We start from the raw sequence: 15,819 nt of genomic DNA, 5'->3' as shown, positions 1-15,819 counted from the left end.
TAACCATGATGTCAAGAAAAACACTCCAATGAGGGAAGGCAATGCCCAGAAGAGTTCCATAATAAAATGGAAATGGTTTATATTGGAATCCTGTTACAAGCAGCATGCGAGGAGCTACAACCAGGAGCCTCCTTCCCCACAGGACTGACTCTGGAGCTGAGTGACGAGCTGCTAGATTCCATCATCACGTGGACAGTGCCTTATAAACACCTCTCAAATGACCAACAGAGAGCTGCTTGGTTGATGAATGACAGTTCCAAGCTGAATGAACAACACCCTGCTTGGAAGGCCATCACTGTGATCAAGGAAGGTAAAATCACATCAGCTCAGTGGGCTGACGTGCACGCTGTTTTCCTAGCAATGATGGAAGAACTCAGCAATGTAAAAGCACATATGTTTGGGGGTTTTTGTGTGTTTTTTTACTGACTCACGGGCAATGCAAAACTGGACTTTAAAAGGATGCCTTATAAGGCACAGACCTATGGGAATCATTCTGGCACATTACAGTTGGACATGTTGATGCCCCTTCCAGGTTCTGGAGGTGACTGGAACTCCAAGTACACCTTCTGAAGTGGCCACCTGGATCCATGAAATGAGTAGACATGGGGGGCTACAGCAATGCAGAGATGAGTTGAATCTGGACATATTCCTCTTACACCCTCTGAGGCACAAAATGCCCAAACAGGAACTGTTTTGTCTACCAACAAGAGACAGAGACTACAGATGGCTCCGAGGAAGATTCCTGGGGGAGGGGGGACCCCCCCCCATGACTGGCAAGAGTATTATATTGGATGGATGCTGGCATCCCTGGGGGGTGGGGGCTATAAATGAGTCTTAACAGGAATAGACACTCATTCTGGATTTAGCTTTGCATTCTCGGTGGTAGATGCAAATGCTCAAAATACCGTGAGAGGATTGAAACAGAAGATACTCTACCAATTTAGGCTGGTGAGTTACATTTCTTCAGAGCAAGAGACAGACTGCACTTCACAGCACATAGCATTCAACAGCAGGCAAAGAGGTATCACATCAAATGGACATGCCATGTTGCTCATCATCCTCAGAGTTATGGTTTAATAGAAACTGGACCAGCCAACTGAAACACCCCGTCTTAAAAGTGTGGAGATAAAGGCATGAAGCGCTGACTCACACACCTTCATGCGTGTGTACTTATACTCAACATGAAGGAGCTTAAATAGCGGGTCCCCACTAGATAGATTCCTCTGTTTTTCTGGTGCATCTGGGGAAGGGGGATAGAGGGATGCTGGTATAATGACTATGGATTTTGTCTTCCTCCCTATATTGCCTCAACTTTCTTTTTCCTACCTGATGCAGGCCCAGGACTACAAGTGCCAGAAGCAGATACGATTCCAAAGCAAGAACTACTTTTTAAAAAAATTGATTTCAGAGAGGAAGGGGGAGGGAGAGAGAGAAATAGAAACATCAATGATGAGAGAGAATCATTGATCAGCTGCCTCCTGCACACCCCACACTGGGGATCAAGCCCGCAACCCGGGCATGTGCCCTTGGCCAGAATTGAACCTGGGACCCTTCAGTCCATAGGTTGACGCTCTATCCACTGAGCCAAACCGGTGAGGGCAAGAAGAACTACTTTTGTAACTCTACTTTTAAACCTTTATGTCAGGATTCCTCAGAGCCTGCCTGATTGGTCCTGCCTTCACCTCATCTGGCAAAATTGGGGTTAACATTGAATGCAGCTGTACGGCCTAGAGGTAAAAACAGCCCACTAATTCTGTACCCATGTAACTTTACCCTATATGAACGTAGTAAACCATAAAGACACTGAATTGGTACTTAACATCTTCCAAAAAGACCAGTTTACAGAGAAGTTTTCTCAAGTAGTCACGGGACAAATAATTCCAACCTTACATAAACTCTTCTCCACTTTACCTTCCAGAGAAAAATAAACACTTTCCAACTCTTTCTATGAAGCCAGAATGACCTTAATACCAAAAACCAGACAAGATAGTACAAGCAATGAAAAGTATAAACCAAATCATTAAAAAACACAGATGCAAAAATTCTAATAAAAATATTGTCAAATTAAATCAAGCATATATTAAAAAGGTAATAATACCTCATGACAAAGTCAGATTTATCATAGGAATGTAAGGATGGAATATAGATTTTTCACCTTACTAAATGATTAAAAAGAGAAAAAAATGATCATCCTGATACACAAAGAGTATTCAATAAAATATAACACATGTCACAATTTTTAAAAACTTTGAAGAAACTAGAAATACAAGGAATTTCTTTAACCTGTTATGAGGTTTACTAAAAACATTACAGCAAATGTTACACTTCATAGTGAAACATTAGAAGCATCATTTTTAAAATCAGGAAAAAGACAAAAATGTCTGCTGCTATCAATTCCATTCTATACGGTACGGAGGGCCTAGTTAGTATTGCAAGGCAAGAAAAAGAAATAAATGTGACAAAGATTGGAATAGAAGCAACAAAACTGTCATTATTTGCACATTATAATCTACTTTACTTTATAAAACTTTACTGACAGACTTTAAAGAAGATCTTTATAAATGGAGGCATATAACATTTTCATGGAAGGGGAGACTCAATATTGTAAATGTTAATTGTCCCAAAACTGAATTCAATGCATTCAATAAAAAGATGGAGGTGGAGAGAATTGTCCTATCAGATGCCAAGACTTACTGGAAAGCTATGGTAATTTAGCACTGAGACAGAAAGACTAGCAGAATAAACAGAAAGGCTAGAAATACGCTTGCACGTACAGGAACTTCCACGTCTGATGGAAGATTGGAGGGAGGAAGTATGTCTGCTCTCCCATAACTAGTTACGGATATTTCTAAAGTATTAAAATTGATCTTTTCCTCACTAAACAAAAATCAACTTCTTATACAGAGATTAAGGCCTTAAATACTAAGTGTAACTTTAAAACATTTAAAAAAAATAGACTATTTTTATGATCTCAGAATTAGAGGACTTCTTAAATAAAGCAAAGTTAAGTCATGAGCTCAAAAAAATTGATAAATTGGAACTCATAAATATTAAGAGCATCTTAATTCATGAAACGGCCCCTAAAGGAAAATTAAGAGCCACAAATTGGAAAAAAATATAATGTGTTACACATAAATTGACAAAGGATTAGTTTCTTGAATATGTACAAAAAATTATTTAAAAATGTCTTAATATTAAGATCCCTTTATCATCACAAAATAAAGCTAATTGTATAAAAACATTGGCCAACGCTGATCATACTCTGCTGCTTTTAAGATACAGATCATAGGAACCCACTTTCTGCCATCAAAATATCAATTGTGGCCCTGGCCAGTTTGGCTCAGTGGATAGAGCGTCGGCCTGCGGACTCAAGGGTCCCGTCAGGGGCATGTACCTTGGTTGCGGGCACATCCCCGGTAGGGGGTGTGAAGGAGGCAGCTGATAGATGTTTCTCTCTCATTGATGTTTCTGGCTCTCTATCCCTCTCCCTTCCTCTCTGTAAAAAATCAATAAAATATATTTTTTAAAAAATTAAAATATCAATTGTGCCCTGGCCAGTGTGGCTCAGTTGGTTGAACAACATCCTATGCACGAGAAGGTCATCAGTTCAATTCCTGGTCAGGGCACATATCCAGGTTGTGGGTTCGATTACCGGTCCAGGTGCATGCTGGAGGCAACCGGTCGATGTTTCTCTTTCACATCAATGTTTCTCTCTCTCCCTCTCCCTTCTTCGCTTTCTAAAAATCAGTAAGAACTTATTTTTGCCCTAGCTGGTTTAGCTCAGTGGGTAGAGAGTCAACCTGCGGACTGAAGGGTCCCGGATTCAATTCTGGTCAAGGGTACATGCCCAGGTTGCGGGCTCTGTCCCCAATAGGGGGGGTGCAGAAGGCAGCCAATCAATGATTCTCATCATTGATGTTGCCATCTCTCTCTCCCTCTCCCTTCCTCTCTGAAATCAATAAAAATATATATTAAAAAACAAGCAAACCTATTTTAAAAAATGTATCAATTGTGCTTTTATGATTTATAAACTCCATAACCAATAAGCTATGGTGTTCAGTTCAGCATGGTCAGCAACTTGTGATTAGAAAACTCTCCCCGTTTTGTAGAAAACCTCAAGTAGCTTCTACTTCCTGACAAGGTTAAATTCATGCCCAACTTACAGGAGGGAGGGGAGTGGAGAAGAGGGCTGTGTAGGCACCCACGCAGGCAGTGCAGTACGGGCTGTGGGTAACTGCTTATTTCCATTGTGAAGAGTCAAAGGAGGGAAGCAAGGCCCAAAGATGTTCCTGAGACTTTAATTACTGGTATCAAAGTTAGACCCTGGTGTTCAGATTCCCCTACCTTTTATTCCCCCACTGTTCCTTTGAAAAGAGAACCATACTCCAATCTTCCCTGTCTTGCTCCAGGTACTTCCAGGTTGCAGAAGAAAGTGCTCTCCTCTGATCTGGGGTCCCAGAAAAGAGCTTTAACCTCCTGGGTGCGTGCATTCTCCACCTAAAATCTCTAGCTAGTTACCACAGCAAAGTGACTGTGATGCACACGCTCTCTAAGTAACAGCCTGAATCTGTTTAAATGGGCTGTGACCAGAATTTCAAATCAGTTTAGAAAGACAATTTCATCACTGAAATACATCTACTTTGATTCCCTTTGCAGTTTCGTGGTAATTTTTCAGCACCTGCAATGTTTTAAAATTTCATGGCACAGCTTTATCTGCGAAGAAGAAATGAAGTATCAGATGTTATTAAAACCCCCTTAACACAGTCAGGAAGAATGAAGGAGGGCACCAGAGCACAAATCAACATAATGACTCTTTTATTTCATTCGTTTAAATGAAATGTCTTTCTCTAATGGGAGAGACATTGTCAATATTAAAATGTGCATTTAAACAGAGCTTTCATTTTATACTCTGTAATTACTTAGCATGCTATCTACACTATAGGCCTACAGAATGTGTGTATAATTTAAAAATAATTTATTGAGACAGAGAAGGCAAGGTTAGGTGCAGTGCCCAACACAGTGAACACGGTGGTGAAGTGCCCTGCAGAAAGACTGGTCCGAGTCCCATTTCTAGCTGCACCACATTATGTAACAGCTTGGATCCCTGAGCCTCCTCCTTGATAAAAGATGGATAACAGTACTAATTCATTGCTGAGAGGATTAAAGGTAGAGAATGGAACCAAAACGAACAAGGCATCTTTATAGTACAATTCCTAACATAGTGACTTCAGTGAATGATTATAAAATTGTTGTATGAGACTTTTTTTGTATGACACTCTTAAAAATATATATATATGTATATTTCTACAATCTCAAGAGTCACTCTTGTTCTAAACATAAGATCAGTTACCAAAAGATATTCATTTGAGTACAAAAACATGCTCATAAGTAATCCTTCTTCATTTGAAACTGAAATAAATAGGTAGACATTAATCAACTATAACTTTTCAACAGACTCCATAAATCAGATGGGATAAGGTAATCAGAGCAGAAAGATGAGCACTCAGGACAGACCATGAGCAATGAGAGATACAGTGCTACTTAAAACAGGAAGTGTGATAATGAAGGTTTTTTTCTTTAAAAAAAAGCATGACAGCCCTGCCGGCATGGCTCAGTGATTGAGCATTGACCTATGAACCAAGAGGTCATGGGGTTCGATTCCCAGTTAGGGTATATGCCTGGGTTTCGGGTTCAATCCCCAGTGGGGGGCGTGCAAGAGACAGCCAATCAATGATTCTCATCACTGGTGTTTCTATCTCTCTCTCCCTCTTCCTTCCTCTCTGAAATCAACAAAAATATATTTTAAAGAAAAAAACATGACATTCAGTATAAGAGAACATTTATTAGGATCTCAACCCTGAAATAAAGGCCTTAACTATTTAACAAAGTTATACCAGGCACTTTAAATGCAGTAATATATTAGACTCTCACAATTTAAGCTATGCATAATTTAGAAAGGATTATGTAGGACTAATAAAACTAATAATGACAACAGCATTGACTATCATAGAGTGAGCCAATTATGCTCAAATTATTTTGTACAGGTTTTCTTATTTAGCCTTCACAATAAATCAGTGAGGAGAAGAAAAAAACAAATAGTCACCCCCCATAAAAATAAACTGAACACTCAGGAAGATTATGTAACTTGTCCATGGTTACAGTAAGTGACAGAGCAGAGATTTGAACCCAGGGTTGTTATGACTTCAAAAACCAATATTCTTTCTAACCAGAACATTAGGACACTGAACTATATGACCTTGAAAATGACCTGTATATCTAATACCCAAAATTCTCTTTTCTAATGGGTTTCTACACTGGAGCATATTAAGCTCCAAGCCCTGCCCCTCCAGCAACTCTCTAATCCTTACTCCCTTCAGGGAATAAAGCAAGAAAGGAAGAAACAGAAAGGAAGGGAGAATCACTTTAGGTTAAAATTTTCAGACACAAAGGGGTGATCCTAGGTTATGGCGAGCACTAAGAAAGCGAGAGCGCGAGGAAAGGGAAGAATGTAGATGGGCTATTAGAGAAGAGCTTCCTGACAACAAGCATTGAGACGCTGGGACACATTATCAAAGAACATTACGTAGGATAAGCTGAAGAAAATACAGCCCCGTGGAAGGCTGTCAACACACAAATAGTGTCAACAGACACACAAGATGGGGAAGGACAAATATAGCCTACTTGGCTCAGCCTCTCACTTATCATCTGAAGTAGAAAAGAAAAACCGGAACGCGGCAAAATGAGCCTGACAGCAGCAGCCAGGAGGCTGCACTTCAGTTCTGCCTGAACACAAGTTAGCAAAACGCAAACCCAAATATCTGGGCCACGTTCCTCAGAGGGCTCATCAGTGCACAGGTCCCATTTTATGCTCTCCTTCAATTCATTCTCCATTAAGACACAGCATCTCCATTTCTTCTGCAAATTCCTATTCATACTGGTAAAAGAAAATGAAACCCACATTGTGTTCGTTTCTTAAGTATATGTTGGGAGAACTCTGAATGAAAAATATCACCAAGGTACCAGGAACTTCGTTCTGGGATTAAGAACAAAACAAAAAGCCCCCACATAAGTCTGGCGGAATTGTTAGACCCAGGAAAGTACAGAGTTTCACAACCGTGCCCCTTCTCTCACCACATGGAATCACCCACAGGCAAAGACCCAAAGCTGACTGCCTTAGGACAGCCATCCTCAACCCGGGTGTGCCGAAAGTGTATTTAACATATGCAATACCTGACTCTTTGGTCAGGAGCAATGACCTCTTTTCCCTTACCAGTGGTTCTCAACCTTCTGGCCCTTTAAATACAGTTCCTCATGTTGTGACCCAACCATAAAATTATTTTCGTTGCTACTTCATAACTGTAATGTTGCTACTGTTATGAATCGTAATGTAAATATCTGATATGCAGGGTGGTCTCAGGTGACCCCTGTGAAAGGGTCGTTCGACCGCCAAAGGGGTCGCGACCCACAGGTTGAGAACCGCTGCCTTAGACTGTCAAATAAAAAACGACAACAGTAACAACAGCCAATACAACAATAGCTGTCCTGTGTGAATGAATCAAAATTATACCTATTTTTTTGTCAGATCGGCAAAAAAAATTTTTTTTGTTCTGCCACACAATTTTAATAAATATTTTATGTGTGCCACGAGGTGAAAAGGCTGAAAACCGCTGAGCTGCAGTCCTAACAATTTCATTTCTCCCTTTCTAATGTCAGCTGAGTTGTGACGTGAGCCTTTACTAATCTGTAAAAAATGAGAAGTCTACATGTTCCTGGTAGTAACAGGACTCTCTGACTTTCATTATGAAAAGAAATGTTTCTTGTAGGATAATTATGTATTATCAGGACAGAGGGGGAAAGGGGGGATTTCCCATGAAAAAATAGACTCAAGTCAGCCAAGTTACTGCTTTTGTATTCTTTCCTGCTATTTTCTACAGCCACTGCCACCCTAAAGAGATGGAATGTCTCAGCCTCTGGTCCCACCGACACCTGTTCCTTTTACACAAAACAGAAAAGACTTCTGACCATGAGTTATTCGGTTCTAACAATACACCCCATGGAAACACAGCAATTGGGAGCATGAGTACTTGTTTCCGGGAGACTCGGAGTCAAGACAAGACCTACCTTGTGAGTAGAGAAGGATCTGCATCTCTAGAAGAACGCAGGTGAACAGCTGCACCAGATTCTCCAACCCCAGGAGCTCGAAGGCCTCTCGCAGAGGGTAATCGGAGAGGGGGAGTTCATTGGGCCCAGGCCTCTGGCATATGACGGGTTCATAAACACCATAAAATTTCAGCGATCTCCCTGGCGGTGGGAGGGGTACCTCATAGAGAATATTATGGATGTAGCTCTCCAGCGGCAAGGGTGGTGGCTGCTGCGAGGTAACTGCTCTGTAAAGCTGGAGGAGGAATTTCTTGCAGGCCTGCATGAAAGGCAGTGGTGTGATCAAACATATGCTTTTGGAAACATACAGGGTGTCTCTGCTGATGTCATAGGAGTTGTATCGCTGGAGTTTCAAAAGGGAAGTTGTATCCCCCTCGTCAATGCTGCTGGCCAGCGAGTCCATGCTGCAGGAGGAGGAGGCGTAGACGCTGCTGTAATGCTCGGCGTTGTGCATCTGGTAGAGCGTCTGCATAGCTGTGCAGATCTGCTTACTTGTAACTTCTTCATAAAAAGTGAGAACAAAACCGTAGGTGCGAGAACCATCTTCCCGGGTGATTATAAATGAGTGGAACTGAGGGTCTCTGCTGTCAGTCTGTGTTCTGAAAGACAGCCCTTTCGGCATGCACAACTGTGGAGCAAGAGGGGAAGCATCAGAATGCAGTGCACGAATAACTTCAAACCAGAAAAAACAACGTTCTCGAACCTCTATCCCAGCTTGTGACATTCAGCAAGTCATGTAACTCAGTGGTTCTCAACCTTGGCTGCACATTAGAATCACCTGGGAATCTTTTTAAAATCCTGATTTTTGGGCCTCATCCTCCGGAAATTCTGTTTCTTTGTTATGGGGTGGGGCCACAACACTAGTGCAGCCAAGGCTGAGAACCACTGAGGTAACTTCTCTGAGCCAGTTTCTTGATCTAGAACATTTGCTACATCTGTGACTTGAAGACAAAATACTCAAGGGCACTTTACAGATATTTAATATTTAAGTACTATTTTTAGAGGAGTGATGATAACGTTTCAAAGAAATAAGGAAATAGATGAAGGCTCACTTGATAAATATGGAATAATAAGTTATTTTATCTATTTTGAACACTATGACACTTCATCCTTGAAGAATACGCTTTGAAAGTGGAATGATTTTTGATTTACTGAAGCTGAAGGGGAGGATCCAGACATTTCAGATTATTTCCAGTAGAGATTGTGCTCTGGGTCTTGGGAACTACCCAGGATTCAGTCAAATTTGGGAATAAATCACCTGAGGAGTTAAAGATGTTATATTTAAGATACTTAAAATGCACAAGAAATTAGAATTGAGTCTTTAAAATTCTTCTAAAAATATTTTAAGTAAAAAAGAAATGAAACAAATTACAGAAAATTTGAAATACACTAAGAAAAACAGAACTTATAATTCAACTACCCAAATAGAATCATTAATTTTTATATATTCCTTTTTACTCTTATATTTCAATATGCTTTCTGCATAGAAATAATTTTATCATACATGATTACATCATATTTTTCTTTCCTTTTTTCAGGCTTGATCACTGATGTGGGTAAAAGTGAGAAGTTTCCCCAAAATCCATCCCCACATTACCAAGAAAACACAATTTGCCTGAAAAGTTACCTGTACTTTGGTCAAACTGTCAACAAACACTTGCTAACTGCCTTTATGAGCTAGGGGCCCTCGATGGTGACAGGATGGTGAGAGAGACAGACACATGTCAGTCACTGCTCCTTTGGAGCTTCTAGTCCAGTAAGAATGACAGATGATTAAAAAAACCATAAACAATAAAGTATGAAAAATAGTATAACAGGGTCAACACAGGCTGTTATGAAAAAAACAACAGCAGAAGGACATAAATGAGAAAAGGGGTAGAGGAAGAAGAAAGAAGAAGAAAGAGGAAGAAGAAGGAGGAGGGGGGAGGGGAAGGAGAAGAAGAAAATCCAGGCGGAAACCTAAGCATAAGTACAGGTGTTAGTGAGATAAGGAGGCAGAAAGGACAACAGGTGCAAAAGCTCAGAAGACAGAAGACGAGGGTCTGAGGAACTGAAAGTCATTGTGGGTGGGGAACAGGATGCAAGGGGAGGGGAGGGGAGAGAGGACGCAGGAGAAATAATTAGGGGCTAGGCCGTGAAGGGCTTTGGTGAGTCACGTTAGAAGTCTGGGGAGGGCAACAGAAGCCTCTGAAGGTTTATAGCAGGAGGGGGACAGAATTAGATGTGCCTCTTGGCTCATCAACCTTCCTGCACGGAAAGGCAGTGGTTTTCAAAGGGGTCCCAAGGAGGCGGCAAGAACGCCTCAGAACCTTGGGGTCATCGCTGACTTCTCTCTTTCTCGGTCACACCATTATCCAGTCCATCAACAAAGACCACTAATGCTACCTTCAAAAATATATTCAGAAGTGAACTAGCTCGTTCTAGCTTCACTCTTACTACTCCAAGTCACATCTTCTCTTGCCTGATGACTATTTAACATTCTGCTAACCAGTCTCCTGCTTTTGCCTTTGTCCCCCATAATCTAGTCCCCATATGTAGCTAAAGTGATCCTTAAAAATGTTACATTTTGTCACACTTCTCAAAACCCTCCAATGGCCTCGCATCTCGCTAAAAGCTGAAATCCTGCCCCACATAACTTGGCCCCAGCAACTTCTCTGCATTCATCTCCCACTGCTCTCTAGCTCACCTACTCTGCTCCAGCAACACTAGCCAGATTGCTGTTCTGTGACACACCCAGCCTGCTTTTGCCAAAATTTGCTATTCCCTCTGGCTGCAATCATCTTCTCCTAGGTATCCACATGGTTTGTCCCTGTAGCAGATTGTATTTCTAAAAACGGCTCTCAATTTTTTCTAGTTCCACATGCTCTTCCAGAACCTTGCCACTCTCCCAGCAAGTCTGGGTGGGCCATTGAGAGTGCTGACATCAAGGACCCACCGACGTTTTCTGTGAAGATTCAGATGAATATTTTAGGGTCTTCAGGCCACATGGACTTTGTTACAATGACTCTACCACTATAGTGTGAAAGCAGCTGTTGACAAGATAAAGGAATGGATAAGACTTTGAGAAGGGAAACCCTGCCAAACCCTATCTAAACTGTTGATTTATAAGCAAAATAATAATCCTGTTTTAAATCAACAAACTATAGCCTTTTGGCCTGTAAGTAAAATGTTACTGGAACACCATCACACTCATCCAGTCCAGCACTCTCTACGGCTGCTTCTGCGCGACCATCTCTCTCTCCCTCTCTCTGAAATCAATAAAAAAAAAAAAAATATATATATATATGTATATATATATATACATTTTTTTTTTTTAAAGATTGTAGGAAGAATGATTTGAAACACTCTAGCCCCAGGCTAAACTCAAGCTTGTTTAGCATAATGCATGGCACATTTGTTGAATGAATAAATTAATGAATGAACAAGAAAACAAACAAAGACAATAGCTGGGGAGAACAGGACCAGACCGACTTCATCTCCTGATTCAGTCTGTAGTTCTCTTTTTACCTCAAGTAGGCCATAGAGAAACACAGTGACCTCTAAAGTCAACGTAAAGATTTAATTTAATCAATAGGCTTTCCTGACACCATAAACCACAAAATTACAGCTTGAACTGTTCTTGAACAACTGCCAAATATTCCCTTAAGGGTTTGTAGCTTTCTTGAGCACACAGTCAAACATTTATAGAGAAAGCTTGCCAGAAGTTGTGCTCAAAGTAAAGAATGGCTTTCTATGCTACATACAACAGATGTTAAGAATTCTTAAATTCTCTTCCTACAAATAAAAAAAAAGTAAGAATTATATTTCTAATCTGAGAACCATGAACTGGAAAATGCTATTGCTCTTTCATTTTTAAATGTAAGAATTGTTGCCTGGCCGGTGTGGGTCAGTGGTTGAGTGTCGACCTATGAACCAGGAGGTCATGGTTCCATTCCCAGTCAGGGCACATGCCTGGGTTGCGGGCTCGATCCCTAGTGGGAAACTGGGGGGGTGGGGGGAGGGGATAGCCGATCAATGACTCTCTCTCATCATTGATGTTTCTATCTCTCTCTCCCTCTCCCTTCCTCTCTGAAATCAATAAACAAAATATTTTTAAGTAAAGAATTATTATATGAATTGTCAGGTTTCTTTACTGAAATTTTTAACTTATTTATTAATATGAGAGTGAGAGAGAGAGAGAGAGATTGAGTAAGTCATTATTGCACTTATTTATGCATTCATTGGCTGATTCCTATACCTGCCCTGACTGGGGATGAAACTTACAACCTTAATGCATTGGGAGGATGCTCCAATCAACTGAACTATCCAGCCAGGACATCAGGTTTATGTTTCAGAAAATCTGAGATAGAAATCAAGATACTCACTATGGCATTCAACAATCTCTTGCTACTCCCTAATATTGCTATATACTAACAATACCCCCTGCCCCATACCACTCTCTCACAATAAAACAACTAAAAATTCAGAGTTGTCACTGTTGCCCAGATTGCCACTGGACATCAAAATTAATTTAGCAAAAATGGGCTCACAATGTTGTGTCCATCTCCTGGTTTGATTGACCAAATGTCCTTATTGTCCCTCTGGACTCTTCAGGAAGTTTGGCTAGAATTTTAGTAATTCCTTTTTTTCTTTTCTATCCTTCTATGATTCCTATGCCCTCTCTCTTATTACCCAAATAAAAGAGAAATTACTCACAAAACTCTGAAAGAGTTGGTCAGTTTGCTTTCCTTCCTACTTTCCTCCTTTTCCTCCTTTCTTCCTTTAATATTATTTTATAAATGTATTGCATTAGACCTTGATAATTGAAAGACAAGTATGCAAATAATCCCTATTTCGGGGAGCTCACAGTCTAACAGGAAAAACAGGTATAGTGTAAACCAACAGTTATAAAATGATGTGATCAGTGCTGCTATGGAGTATGTTCAAGATTTATAGAAATAGAGAAGAGAGAGCCCCTAACTACTGCTTAAGCCTTAAGGGATGGTTTTGCACTAGAGATGACATCTGAATAGACAAGGACGGGGAAGGGAAGTATTGTAAGCAAGTAAACTTCCCTTCATTTACTCAGTGATGTGAATCCCTACTATGTGCAAAGAGAGGGACATAGCAACGAATGAAAGTGTTCCTGGCCTAGTGGTGAGATGCAGAGTTATAGTAGGAGACATAGAGTCGACAACTAACTACATAATAATTAACTGCAATTGAGATAAGTGCTACAAAAGGTACAAGGTGCTAAGAGAACCTAAGGGAACCTTACTGAATGTTGGGAAGGTGGTAGAAGGTGGTCTAAAATGGCTTTTTTGAGGAAATCACATTTAAATTGAAATCTGAGGGGTCAATAAGAATTTACTATGTGAAGAAGAGCCTTCGAGAGAACCAACAGCTTAGGTAGAAGCTACAGTGTGAGGAACGGAAAGACAGGAGCAGGAGGCCAACTGACAGTTACTGCAGGAGTCTGGGTAAGAGAGCTTGGAGGTTCGGACTATGGTGGGTGTGTAGAAACAGAGAGAGGTAGATACATAACTGACTGCCTAGGAGGGATGGTGAAAAGTGAGAGCTTTCAAGGATGATACTAGATTTCTGACTTAAGTAACTAGGGAGATGGTTGAACTGACCAAGGTTGGTGGGAAGATTGTGAATTCAGTTTGGATGTGCTGAGTTTGAGATGCCAGTGTGATAGTCTTGCTGTGATGTTAAGAAAACAAGTGGGCTACCCCAGTAATGACTGGATTAGAATCCCATTCTTATGAGTTTACTGTGAGACACAAGCTTAAACTTGGGTTAAAATGAGTGCTTACTTTCATTCGAATGTCAAACCTATTAATGTAACTAAGGGTTATCCATTTCAAATTCTTGCTGAGTCTGTAAAGTGTATATAGTGCTCTTTTCTTTTTGAACCTTGCAAGAAAGGCATCTGAATAGGTTTCTTTCCAGCCAGCCAATCCTTTACTCTTTGCTCATCATTCCATTCCACCCTTCTTTGTTATTAAAGTAAATAATAAACTGTAAACTTAGAGCTTTACAATAGTTGTTACTCTTTTATTGCCGGAAATATCACACATCAGATGTTTCATTTAGGATATACAAAACAGAATCTTTACACTTCATATAACTTGCTTCAAAGGTATTGACCATATTTTCTTCCTAACAATTCCCAGGTTCACTACATTTTTTTAAAATATGTTTTTATTGGTTTTAGAGTGAGAGGAAGGAAGAGGGACAGGGAGAGAGAAAGAGAAAAAGGGAAAGGGAAGGCGAGAGAGAGGGAAAGAGAGAGAGGGAGAGGGAAAGAAATCAATGTGAGAGAGAAACATGGAGTGGGTGCCTCTTGCACCCACTCTTATCAGGGATTAAGCCCACAATCTGGGTTTGTGTCCCGATTGGGAACTGAACCAGCGACCTTTTGGTGCACGGGACAACTCTCAACCAACTGAGCCACACATTCTTAAGGATAAGATCTATCTACTACAACACTGCATAAACAATCTGGATGCCAATACAGAGGACTCAGAGAGATCTGAAATGGGGGGAAAGGCAGGAAAACTTCAGCTCTTTTTGCAATGCTTTGCTTTAAGAGGAAAGGTATGGGCCTGAAGCAAAGTGTCAATGCTGACATGAGTTAGTTCTGGGTGGTGGGTATAAGATTGTTGTATTGTTCTCTGTTTTATGATACTTCCATTCCCGCCCCCCATAAAAATCTCTGAATTAACAACCAAAAGATATATAAAAAGCAATTAATTCAGAAACAATTTCACCTGTCATTTATATCTATTTTCTATTATATTTGCATTGCACTCATACATGTGGAATTTTTTTATTTAACAAAGTTCACTGCTTTGGGGTACTTAATTTCTGTGTGAAATTAACCTTATTTCAAAGCACCACTGTTGCTTGTTAGAGGAATGACTGATACTACAGAAGGCGGTGACTCACTCCTTGGAGTGGGATTTTGCTAACAGCAAGAACAAAGCTCTAGACACAGACAATAGTGTGTGTGTGGGGGGGGGGGGGTAGGGGGGGAAGCCTGGAGGTGGGAGGAGTGGTGTGGAAGGGGTCAATGGGGGGCGGGGAGGGAAAACATCTGTAATACTTTCAACAATAAAGATAAATCTTACAAACAGAACAAAGCTTTATACCTTTTGGTGGGAATAAATTATAGCTTCATACAAATGCACTTACTAATAAATCAAAGAGGAAATTAAGGGCAGTAAATCTATGACCCAAATGCAGACTAGTTTAATGGGATGCTTTTCAGAGATTTTCAAGGAGTGCCAGCAAATCCCTTTAGATTTGCAGCAATGAACAAAATGCTGTGTGGTGCTTAACCATCAAAATACACACCTCTGTGTTTATTCTTCAGAGGGAAACTTGCTGCTTACACAAAATAACCTCAGAGGCAAGGAGAGAGGAAAATAGCAAAGACAGAGCAAGGAAATGAATAATTAATTTTAAAATTAATTTTTTGCAGATAGAAGCAAAAGCCATTCAAATGATCAAAACACACACACACACACACACACACACACACACACACACATCAGTGTGATATTTGGTTCCAATAAAATAAATTGAAAAATATCCTTGAGTGGTTCCAAATGACTGTAGGTTTATATTGTAGTTAAGACCCTAGTTCTGGACACCATTCTAATTTCTCACAGA

At 40.4% G+C, this 15,819-nt stretch overlaps 1 protein-coding gene across 3 annotated transcripts in view; it reads right to left on the bottom strand.

The window, feature by feature from the left end:
- DENND5B (DENN domain containing 5B) overlaps window positions 1-15,819 on the bottom strand; it is a 169,699-nt gene that overhangs the window by 71,991 nt on the left and 81,889 nt on the right. For all 3 annotated transcript variants that reach the window (XM_070410481.1, XM_070410479.1, XM_070410480.1), the window contains one exon: window positions 8,122-8,788. In XM_070410481.1, coding sequence (XP_070266582.1) covers window positions 8,122-8,788 — 667 coding nt within the window. The remainder of the gene's footprint in view (window positions 1-8,121; window positions 8,789-15,819) is intronic.

Source organism: Myotis yumanensis, unplaced genomic scaffold (assembly GCF_028538775.1).
Source record: "Myotis yumanensis isolate MYYU_CA2020_CCGP unplaced genomic scaffold, mMyoYum1.0.hap1 SCAF_3, whole genome shotgun sequence".
In the NCBI taxonomy this organism is placed as follows: Eukaryota; Metazoa; Chordata; class Mammalia; order Chiroptera; family Vespertilionidae; genus Myotis; species Myotis yumanensis.
This window is presented reverse-complemented; position numbering and strand designations above follow the sequence as displayed.